Genomic DNA, 12441 nt, shown 5'->3' with positions numbered 1-12441 from the left:
CAAAATGGATTTCAATAAAGTCTACTTCCGACAGGAATTGCGGGGGTGGGTGTTAAAATCTAAAATTTTTATTTCTAACCTGTAACTTCTACAGACTCCAAATTTGGTGGGGATCTTCGTGTATGTAGGGATATTCGTGTATTTCCTTACAACAATCGTCTTTTTGGCAGCGGAGAAAAAGTCATTGAGAGGTTTCAAAAACTTAACTTTACATGTAGCTATCCAATCAACGGACTAAGAATTTTACATTCATTTTACTTTTGCAGACTACATAACCGACGAATTCTTTTATTGCGGGATCGCGGAAATGTAACAGATTAAAATGAATGCATTTTCCAAGCACATGAGATGTGGAAAAGAAATTTAGTTACTTATTCCAATAGAATTCATAAAAAACATGCACAATTAATTTTCTATAAAAAATTGATGTCACGGAGAAAATTTTAGTTAACAGAAAATTCGTCGCACTTGAACCTAGACAGATTTCAACTTCACATATGAGACTTGCAATGACTTTAACTTAAACTTTCAATGCTCATTTCAAATTTTTTTCTTCATGTCAATTATTATTAATTTTTGGAAGAAAGGCACGGAAATGTTATAATGATTGCACATTGAAAGTTACAATGAATATTAGTGAGAAAAATCACCTGGATGAAAGATACAGGCTAAATCGATGGAATTTGGAATTTGAGTAAGTCTAAACAATATCGATGCTTACAGTTCTATCCGCGGGGCCTATTTATGTTCATACAAAAATAAAAAAAAAGGAGAATAATAAAAATATGAAAAAAATAAATAAAAATGAAACATAAAATGTAATTTATTTCCTTTTTCAATTCGCCCAGCGAAGCGGGCGGGAAACGGCTAGTTATTCATAACTAAAGTGTAATAACTTAATGAGTGAGTAGGCATTCCTTTTTCTTACTTCTAAGGGTTACTCATGTCAGACTATTGTATAAAGCTCATTTTTATACTTTAAGTACCTATATGTACTTTTTTATAATATTTGAAATGCACCATGCATTTATATAATTAACCACCATGCATTCATTATTTTAAGAATTCGTACCGTAAATCCTGCTCTGAAAAATTTTCTCAAAAAATCTAAATTTGTGGCTAACCTTGCCATATACCTTATCATCATCATCATCATCATATCAATCCATTACCACCCCATAACGTATAGGCCTTAGCCAACCACGCCGATTTTGACATTGTTGCCGCCTTAAAACCCATATGCAGGCTTAGTTTATTTTGGGCAACTTCCCTGGTGACTAAGTTCTGTTTTGAGGCGCAGAATAGGTACCATATTTTTGCCCTGCGTCCGTAAGCTACCCGCGTCGCGCCGAAGTGCAGCTGTAGCAGCACCCAGGGTGGACGACGGATACCCGGTCGACGTTGACTTGTGAGGCACTGCTTTAGGTATATCCCCAATTGTTAACGGTGGGACTCCAACCGTTAACAAACAGTTGGTTCGACATTTTAAAGAGGGCACAAGGTTTCCTTATTAGATTTCGAAACCCTCGAAACTAAACCATGAGCTTTCCTCCCCATTTCAATCTACTATCACTATTCTGGAACAGTGCCTAGAGGTTAATAATAAGAGAACCCGGTAGTAAACGTATTTATAAAAAAAAATTATGTTTACACAAATTTCCTGAATTGGGTAGTTGGCACGATTTATTTCATGTAGGTATATAGCGGTAGCATATAGAGCGGTTTAAGCGGTAGAAATTTTGCTTATGTTGCTAGCGATTTTATTATTGGTACTTCATCAGAATGACTGTAACCAAAATTCTTTTAAATCTGATTTTTAGATAGCTTTTTTTATAAAATGTAATCAAATCTAAAAGAGATTGTGACAAATATAAAGCTCGTTTTGATTGTGTATCTATGCCCTACTAACCAAATGTCATATTCCGTGCGTCACAGATTAAACAACGACTCGAAGGTACCTACTCGTGCAAGCCTATTGTAGGCACAAAGAAGTTAATTTTGTACGATTTGCTAGTTTATCTTGATAAATAACCATTTCTTACGTTTAACATGTGTTAAACAATTGTTTTAGATTACTTTCATAGTGATCGTGGTTTAAAAAATGAAAAACAAATGATAAAACACCCTAATTAGCGACTTGTCATTCAATCATATGGTAGTAATTAATGATGTCAGTGTTTGTTTACTAATGACTGTTTTGATAAACATCTCGCGATGAACCTCCCTGGAACCGCAGCTGAATCTTCGTGTAAGCGACAAGAAAATGGCGACGGCACAGAGCCTCAACGCCCACTGAAGAAAGCACGCTTTGCATGGGAAGTAAAGGGGAAATATCATTTGAGAAATGAGTTATCCGAGGCAAAATCAAAAGCGGACACCGTCAAAGCCGGCTCATCGTCCGAATCACACGAATCTAAGCTAGTCGGAAATACTGAACAAAATCTCGAAATTTTGGGCGATTATTTACTGAAGCAGGATTTCAACACGTTAGACTCGATTACCGATAATAACGTTTTATTGCCCAGCAGTAGCATATCCACAGAAAAACTGTCGTATCCTAGATATCTGAGCACCTATGAAAGTAGTAGGAACTTGACTGAAAGTTGTAGTAGTAATGAACCACCCGCATCTAAATCTTCTTATTCCAATAAGGATTCTGAAGACCAGTGTATAGCAAAATGGCAAGCAAGACAGGTAAAACATAAACAAAATTGTGAATTTCAATCCTTATCCATTTTCGAAACTTAAGTATTGTTGGTTTGTAACAACTAAAACAAGTTCAAATCGCACAACGTATCTGCATTTTGAACATGTCACAAGAACTTTGAACAAGCCATTAAAAATATTCTTCAATGTACAACATCTATCTTTACATTTAAACAGACAAAAGCTGATTGCTTTAAACCATCATTGGTATGGTAGACTGTTTTTTTATATGAGTTTCAATATTAAACTTGGAAATATGATTGTGCATTGATTTATAAAGCAGCGTAACTGACTTATTCAAACAACAAATCTATTTTTTTTTATTTTGGTGTTACAAAAAATAATATATTGTTTTATTCATAGATTAATGTTCTTAATTTTTTCTTGCACTGAAAATTGTCTTTGTTTCAGATGGCTAAATGTTTTGTGGACAATACAATAAACCGTGTACTAGACAGCTGGATGATAGCACCCTTCCCTGCAGATATGGATAGCAACAGAGTTTTTGCTCTTGATGCTGCAGAATTCATCAACAACTTACCTGGCGACAACAGTATTGAAAATGAAGCTATACTTATGGCAATATCAGCACATGGCTTACAGAATAACTCTAGTTGTAGTAATGAAACAAATAATTTATCCCAGAGTAACTATTCAAGTAAAGATTTATGTATAACTCCCCCTAGTAGTCCCTTACCGTCAGATGATGAAACTGTTCAAGAATCCAATCCGTGTAATAATGAAACCAATCAAATTGATGAAAGTTCTTCCAATGACTTTGATATGACCTGGTCATCAAACAATGCAAAACAGAATGATAGCAACAATTTACCAGTGTCATTCTATCCAGATACATCAAACTTTTCATATCAATATTTCAGTGAGTCTGATAATCCAAATAGCAGCAATACTGGATATGACGGAGATGAAAATATAAACTCTAAGGACAACAATCATTATGATTTCTTAGATGCAGCTGTTTCATTTGCGATACAATATAAAGGATTGACATCATATGGTACAGACTATGGATAATTTGTAGTGTAAAGTTATTTGTAACTGCTGATTAAATTATTATAAGTAGGATGACACTACAACTATAAGTATTTAGTTATGATACTTAGGTGTTACTTCAGATGTTCTCATACACAAGGTAGGAGCATACATCATCCATGCATGCATCATGTAAAAACAAACTAAAAATGTCATGTTTTTGTAGCTATTAATCTGCCATAGTAAAGGGTTCTCTATGACGTCATGTGGAAAATTTTGATCATGAACTGTTTACTTTGATGTAATCAACCTTATCTGGTCTGGAGTTAGGGGGTTAGTTAGCATTGTTACTAAGAAATTAGAGTGACTTAGCAATTTCATTTTTTAAATTTGTTGTGCCCTTTATATATAGCAATTTAATTTCACAAACAATGGACTGTTTTAATGTTCCAATGAAGTATGGAGATGGGTACAAACAGAAGATTTTGTGCCCTTTATATATAGCAATTTAATTTCACAAACAATGGACTGTTTTAATGTTCCAATGAAGTATGGAGATGGGTACAAACAGAAGATTAGACATCTCAATGAAGTGTCAATTAGTTCTCATATTTTTTGTTTGACCTACCCTCTGTCTGATGTGCTGTGGTAAATCGGTGTGACGGTAAATCCAAATACAGTTGCCAATATAGCTTTTATTCCTGCGGGTGGCGTATGAGGCAAATAATGAAATTAGAATTAACTAGCTGTCCCGGCGAATTTCGTACCACGGATAATTTTTTTTCTTTGGTTAATTTTATCCTATTCGGCAGGGTGATTACGTATCTCGCGACAGCAGTGCGACAGGCGTTAATCTTGCCATTACTGCTGTCAAACGTCACTTTTGTTTATTTATTGTATGGACCCTACCAGTCTAAGAGGAATCCAAAAAATCTAATATCATAAAAATTGGTCCAGCCGTTCTTGAGTTATAAATGGTGTAACTAACACAAATTTCTTTTATATACGTATATATATATAGATATTGAAATACTGTTTTATACATTGGATTCTAGGGACATCCTAGGTATGTCATCCAAAACTCATATATTTATAATACTACTGATTATAATACAAATACAACTACTGCTACTACAAATCTAACCCAGGCCATATCAGTTTGTTGTGCTAGATCTGAATGTCATTGGCAATATGAACCCTGTATTTGTTACCAAGAATACTTTTCTATTTAGAACTTGAAAAAATTCATCTTAATAATAATCAAAAATATCTTAGGATTTACTCAATGTAATTTCTAGATAGATATATTTTTGGAAGATAAAAATCAAATATTAATTTTATTGTCTATATTCAATTTTTTTTCTATTTATTCTGTTCAACATAATTTTAATAATTTGTGTATTATGAATAGTTTTAATTTGAATCTTAGAATACTCTTTGTTTGACTAAAGCTAGGTAGTTTTATTTTGGGGTCAAAAAAAACATTTACAACAAGCTATTTACATTAGCTTAACATTAGCTAATTACATTAGCTCAAACTCAATTTTTAGGGGTGAGGGTGGGAGCAAACATCTTGTGATATTATTTTTAAAACAGATGCTTTTTAATTACCTATCAATTAAGCGCCGACTTAATAATTGGTAAAATTTTTTTTTTTAATAAAATCTAATTAATAGTTTGGTGTTTACGAAACCTCCCATATCAAGTGTGTCAGCGCGGTGCGATAGCGCTGTCAATTCAATGAAATGCAAAAAAAAATATTCGATTTGACATTTAATTTCATCAGCTGCTCCAAAGTTTCTAAATGCTGGAATTAAAGTTTTTTTTTTTACAGGTATAAAAAATTAAAACTTGCAGTGTACACTTCAATATTTTGAGTATTGCGTAGGGTAGGGTATTAAATGGGCTCTCCATGTTCGACGATAAAGAAAAAAAAAAAGAGATAAGTACAAATTATTGAGAATATCAGGATGTTAATGGATATGATGATGTATTAGGGATTGTTTGAATTTGTTGTTGTTGGTCTTGCTGCCTAAGTGGCGTCGTCGCCGCCGCGGTCAGAGTCGAGCGTGGACTAATCTTAGCATGGGTGAAGCTTCAGTGAGACCCCAATATTTCAGTACTCAACTTGAAGACCAATGTGTCAACATGATCATAATCGTTATCAACCCATTACATTAGTGGTATGCATTTGTTGTCCGTATGTATCAATAAGAAGTGATAGCGTAGTCGTTGGAACTTCGGCCTCCTTTTCGGGGGACTGTGTTCGGGCCCCGAATACCACTAGCTTTCCTGTGTCCTGGGTACTTAAAGCAAGTGATATTTTAATTGATTTAACGGTGAACGAAAACATGGTCTCAAAAGCGTGTTAAATGATCAATCCGCATTTCTCCAGCGGTGGACTAATGCCTAAACTCCACAAACTGTGAAAGGAGAACCGTGCCCTGTACTTGGCCGGTGATGGGTTGATATAAAACTTCTCCTGTTGCCATGCTTTAGCAGACACGACAGACATGCTAGCCTTGCAAGTGTTATTCATGATAATAAGATATAATTGCGCGGCGCATATGAAATGCATATTTAAAAAAATAATGTTAATTGACTTACAAGGGGACCTCGCGTGAGGCCTTGAGCCAGAAGTCACTTAGACCGCGCGAAAAAGCTCCACTGCCCGTGCCTACGTCATTTTGTTACTATGAGCATAACATCTTATCAATGCAACTTTGTAAATCAGTACCTGAAACATCCATAATGTTTGTCACACACATGAACCGATTGTTGGATATATGAAACAATACCCCTACTTTCCCCTTTGACGTGTGACTTTAAAAGATATTCTCAAAATAAATATTAATACATTTCGCAGTACAAAGTTCGTCACCGACTTACGCCGCAGCGGTCGAGCAAAGCACCCAGCATGGTTGAAAACTGATGTTTGTCATTCACTTTGTTCTTTATTCAAAGGTGCGACAAATGTCATTGACATTAAGTGTTCAGTCTCTTTAGACTTATTTTGTATTATGAATTAAGTTATGCGTTAAGTGAAATATTTTTATAAAAGTAGAATACTTTTAATATTTAATTTTGTACTCGAATTTTATTTACTGTACCTATTGTAAAAATATATTTTTTGCTGTTGTGCAATGGAAAATAGTTTAACAGAATTTAAATTTAAATGTTTTGTTTGTAGATTTAGATTGGTATGCCATATGACATACATACTAGATACTGTGAATAAAGTATGTATATCCAATGTAATTTGGGTTTATTCTTATATATATACCTTTATTTATATTTATACCTCAGCGGCCTTATGAAAAGAAAGGTTCGATTCTTTGTCAGTACAAGAAAAAATATAGTAGCTCCATTATTCGAGAGCTTCGATTATCCTAACGGACATTAAAACTATGGAATTGAATTTGCTTAAGTTAGCTTCATGTTGACTGTTGCTGTCTCAGATTAGAAGGTTTCATCACTTACCGTCGGATTCAATAGTGCCATGTCTTCTAAAGAAGAATAAAACAGAAATAATATAATAATGGCGGTAATCCTTTCAGGATTGTAGTGTCGTGTAGTGTCATATAAAATATTATTATTATTATATGTCAGAACCAGTGGCGTATTTTAACCAGTGTAGGCAGAAATCAGGAAGATGGCATAAAAATTAAAAATTGCTCCATACTAGTTATTTTCAAATTGTAGGATAGACAGTGCTTTTGTGCATGTATGAACGCCGCTGGTCACAACTTAAGGAATTAGACAAGTTGTCAAAGAAATGAGGATAACATAAAATAAAATAAAAATCTCAATAACAATTTTATTATTGCTTGTTATTATTCACATAATACAAAATAAACTATGCACAAGTTCAAGACCACTGATGTAATTCTAATTTGAGTTTATAAAATATTCTGAAATACAACTTCTTGCATACACAACAGTAGCGTTTTATGTACTGTGGGCCAAACAGATCTATATACTAATTTAAGTTTTATGTAAGGTTATCACCTACTACATACGACTATATGACGTGTGTGTGTGCAGTGTGTATACTGCACTTCGCTAAATGATTAATATCTTGATAAAAAAATATTGAAAATAATTATAAAAATATAAAATCGATCAATTTAAATTGAAGACTGTAAAGACTAACTCAAATAATTAATTACTTTTTGCAGTGTGTTTTTTTTTAATAAAAAATTAAAACCTGCAAGTTTACTGTACAGTGCAACTAGACTTGATTTATGTAGAGGTAATTTTTTTATTGCTTGTCATAACTTTTCACTCCGTTGGGCCCAACGTACTTAACACATAACACGTGTAACCAATATACATAGCAGCAGTCTCCCTTAAATAAATTGTGATGCTCTCACGACAATATTAATATTACAATACATTCATGGCCGCGTATCCTAGATAATCGATTTCTAATTTATAAGTAACTGTACAATTTTGCATTATTCCTTGATTCGTTAAATATATGTACAAAAAGTTCTCACATCAGCCAAATCTCTAAGCGATTAAATTTACCTACACTTATAAAATTCTCAAAATAAATTGAAAATAAAAGTTTCCGACTTGAGGGTCGCACACATTCATGCAGAACGCATCGCAACTCATTATATGAATTCACTCGTGACATATTTCATAGACTATGTAACTGTAGTTAGAACAGTATAAGCGCCGAACATCATATGGTTATTACAAACATACCGTAACTTTTGAGATGATCGTATAACAAATTTAATACATAAATATTTGAAAAACTCAACTGTCGTGCTGAGCCTTAACTCCTTATGTATTCCCCTATAGTGTGCGATAGAGACAGCTGTAGCTCAGAACAGTGTCACCTATATTTGATGAGATCGTATTCCCCTGTCTTATCAGAAACTGAGCAGATTTTAGGCAATACTCTTATTTTCATGACTAAAATATAAAGAGAAACCTTTAGTATTAGTTGGTAGGTTACTCTTACGCTCTTTTGTGATATTTCGTATTTGTCTTCGAGTCCCCTGAACGTGGCGGTAAAAGAGAGGAATTTCTAGTCATTCTACAGGGTCAGATTTTCTAAAGTAATTAGCTTAGCATGAAAATTATAATGATAGCGACATGTCTAATTTAGCATGATAATTTTGACGGCCCACAGTACGGTTTTGTAATCGTTGAAGAATAATCGATAATGGAATAGGTTCAATTCAAATTTGATATTTAATTTCCCCCACGATGAAATTATTTCCATCTATGAATTATACATGCCACACGACTGGCAATATTCACTTGTTATTTTAAAACTAAAATAATTTGTTGTATAGTAAGTTTTTTTTTAAATCAAATAATTGCATGCAACTTCAATAACAACAAGATATCTTAGATAATTGTGTTTATTATTAAATGTTCCATTTATATGGTTGTTCGTTATGCGTGGCATGGACTAAGCGGGCGGAACCTTCAATGAAATACGTCATCATCTGTAATAAATTTAACCGGAAAAAATTATCACCCTAAATAAGACAAAGCGTAGACTTTGATTTCACGAAAAAACTCCAGAACAGCTAGCATGGGCAGTAGACAACTTTCTCCCCAGGCAAAGGAGAAAACTCTTCTCCCACAGCTTTATCAACTCTCAGAAAACTGTGTAATAATAAACTGGAGTAAACTTCTCCTATACCCTGTCCCTGTGCTTTAGCGGTTAGCATTAATTATATCCCTTGTCAGGGGATATAATTTTTGTCCCCTGCCTCCTAGCCGGTAGGAAATAGAGGAATAAATTTGTATGGAGAATCTCGCCTGTACTCTACTCTATCCTCTTAAACTCATCACAAAGGATTAGCACACATTCTATTACACATTTTTTATCAGTTACACGTTTAGTCTACAGTTAATAAGCTATAGTTACGAAAATCAAGTGTAGTCTGGTCCGATTGAATTATCTGCAAATTAATTTAATAATATCTTCAGCGTTAATGCGACCAGAGAACTAAATTTGTAATACTAACCTTGCGCATACGCAAAGTTGGTATTATAAACATAGTACTATGTCTGTCTATCTATTGATACATTAATATCGCTCTTATAATTGTTTATACTGGCCAACAAAGCAAATTAACGTCTTAAAACCATAAATGTCACAAATCGCATTTGAATTGGATGTTAATTCTTTTAATAACTAATTTTAGACACCACCTCCGCTCAAATATCCGAACATTATTAATAGATAGATCCGCTTGTCTCAAAATGGCATATAGACGTCGAGTGGGTGAATAGCTTTATTTTCCATAATTACTTCATGTGTTACAATATGTCATGGTTGGTATTTAAATATAAATAATTTCATAGTTTAATAAGTAAAATAAATATAGCTATCAAAAAACATCAGTGTATATGGCTTAGGCACTATTTTGCTGCGTTTAATCTTATTTAAAATACATAATATTATTTGTAAGTAACCGTTTAAATATTTGGGATCAATTCACTCGTCATGAAAATATATAAAATAATAAAATACAAAAGAAATTGTAATCAATTAAGTAAAAATTTTAAGTAAATTATACTAGTTTAAAATAGTTTTCGTTCAATAAGTCTACCATGTAAACAGCACATTTCTAACAAAAGTTAATAGAAATCGGATACTTATTAATGTAAACGCAAACTGTTTCATATGAAGTTAATCTACTTTTAATTTAAACTCTACCTAAAAACATGTCAGACAACGTAATAAAGTACAGTATTCTTAAATTTATAGGTCGCCTTGGATTACGCTACTCACTACAAGGCGGCCAAAAATTTTGAAGACTACTGTCCACATCTCTTTTCAATAAAATAGCCAATTGCCAAACTTTGCACTCCATCAAGGTGTCGTCCCTCACAAAACCTACATTTGACTCCAATATGTAATTCATTTTAGCAAGAGTACCGAAATCTGCTTTAAAAAAAGTGTGAATCAGAAGTTTGGCAATAGCATGGTATTAAAACATTTTCTTGCACACTGGGCTAAAACTAATTTTAAAACATTTAAGTAACAGATACAAATTAATCATCACAACCGAGACATAAAGTTTGGACATGTAAAAATAAGCAAGTTTACAAGCTGCTAATAAGAATTCAAATTTAATTTTAAACTATTAGGAGAAATGGCACAAGACAGACGAAAGGTAAATTACTATATGCACAAAAACGTATTTCATAAAATAAAGTGTTGAATATATCCGCTCACCAATTCAGTAAAACACCAAAAAAAAAAATTACACGAATAATGCAATCTATGCACAGGGAGTTTTCTGCGGAAAAGACAGCAGAACTCTGTAAATATTGTTAACGATGTCGGAATCGATGTGCATAACCAATAAATTATGGACACAGACTGCGATATCGATGAAAAAGAAAATAAGATTGTTGTGAACTTCACCACTTTGAATAACAAAACTAAGATTCTCTCAAATTTGACTCCAGATAAAGATCCGTTTCGGTGAGTTAAGAATTCATAAAATAACTGCAGAACCATTCATTTAAGTCACAACCTTACTGGAGTCTACACTAATATAATCTCAATACATTATTCTAAAGGTCATCAATAATTTATACTGCACTGCTCCAGCATTGAAAAATGGCTAAGAACAAAGTCAAAAAATACAGAACACGACTTGCAAGCCCACATTAAAATGTTGATCAGCTGTCTGCTGTGCTTGAGCGGTGCGGTACAAGTCAGCGACAGCCTTTATCCTAAGCCCTACAATTGTATGTACATGCCTTATTTTTACATGCTTAGTTAATTATTACTTTTTTTTTTTATTAAAAATCTTCAAAAGTTTAAAAATTGACAAACACATTTTAACACTCTTATATTTAACAAAGCGTATGGATTCATCGTTATTTACATGTATTTTATAGATAACGCGAAATGTTACATGCAAACTAGGGCACCAAATAATAAGTACAATATTATCAGTAGTTATACAATATTATAGTAAGCATTGTAATTAGTATTTACATTATCGGTTTAGGCACTACCACTGCATAAGGCCTTTAGTATTTATAGAGCTTGTTTTATGATATTTTATACAAATGTACTGGACTTTCAAATGTTATCGTAGTTATTAAATTAAAATAACTCATACTTCTACTCAACTCTTTAGAATATGTTCAATGATTTACATGCCAAATTTTGTCTTTGACACCCGTAACTTTGATGTCTCGCAGTGGTTCCTAACGCACAGTGTAGGTTTCACTAAGCAGGGCCCGATTTTTTCTGACATGAAATTATAAACACGCACGGCGTCAAAACTTCAGTCACGAAAATTCGCACTGTTAAATTTCGACGTCAACAATTGCACAGATAATAGTGTGATACGGTATCAAATGTAATAAAGAATGATAGCCCAGAGTATTGAATGATGACGTGATTACCTCTTCTATACTAACGCGGAAGTTGGCCTAGGATTTTTTTTATTACCTATGTTTGGCTCAACAGGACAAAGCTTGAATCCTGCTTCTTTAATATCTGTTCTGGACGAAATATAGTTTAGGATAGCTGGGACCGAAAATCAAAAGATTCCTAAGGAATGCAGAAAAAACCGGGACAAACGCGAACGAATTCGCCCCCAATAGCTAGTCTTACAATAATTTGATTAGTGAAACCGATTCTGTGTGTTCCGATGAGCTGTGAGACTTCACAGTAATGCGGGTGTTAGTTTCAAAGCAGGCCTAATAATAGATATATATTCCAAAGAACAATTTAGTATGAAG

At 33.4% G+C, this 12441-nt stretch overlaps 1 protein-coding gene across 1 annotated transcript; it reads left to right on the top strand.

Annotated features, from left to right (window-relative positions):
* Positions 1 to 1953: 1953 nt before the first annotated feature.
* Positions 1954 to 4504, top strand: LOC120632802. The gene is made up of 2 exons (XM_039902813.1): positions 1954 to 2694; positions 3118 to 4504. Exons 1-2 carry the CDS (start codon positions 2215 to 2217, stop codon positions 3739 to 3741), a joined length of 1104 nt encoding a protein of 367 aa, XP_039758747.1. The 5' UTR covers positions 1954 to 2214; the 3' UTR covers positions 3742 to 4504.
* Positions 4505 to 12441: the final 7937 nt, after the last annotated feature.

Source organism: Pararge aegeria, chromosome 20 (genome assembly GCF_905163445.1).
Source record: "Pararge aegeria chromosome 20, ilParAegt1.1, whole genome shotgun sequence".
Taxonomy (NCBI): Eukaryota; Metazoa; Arthropoda; class Insecta; order Lepidoptera; family Nymphalidae; genus Pararge; species Pararge aegeria.
The sequence above is the reverse complement of the archived record's forward strand: the minus strand, read 5'-3'. Positions and strand labels throughout refer to the sequence as shown.

Excerpts from the sequence above, each read along its gene's own strand:
- LOC120632802 (XM_039902813.1), top strand. The coding sequence starts at position 2,215 with ATGAACCTCCCTGGAACCGCAGCTGAATCTTCGTGTAAGCGACAAGAA. Across the intron at positions 2,695-3,117 it reads CAAAATGGCAAGCAAGACAG|ATGGCTAAATGTTTTGTGGA; the intron begins GTAAAACATAAA and ends TCTTTGTTTCAG.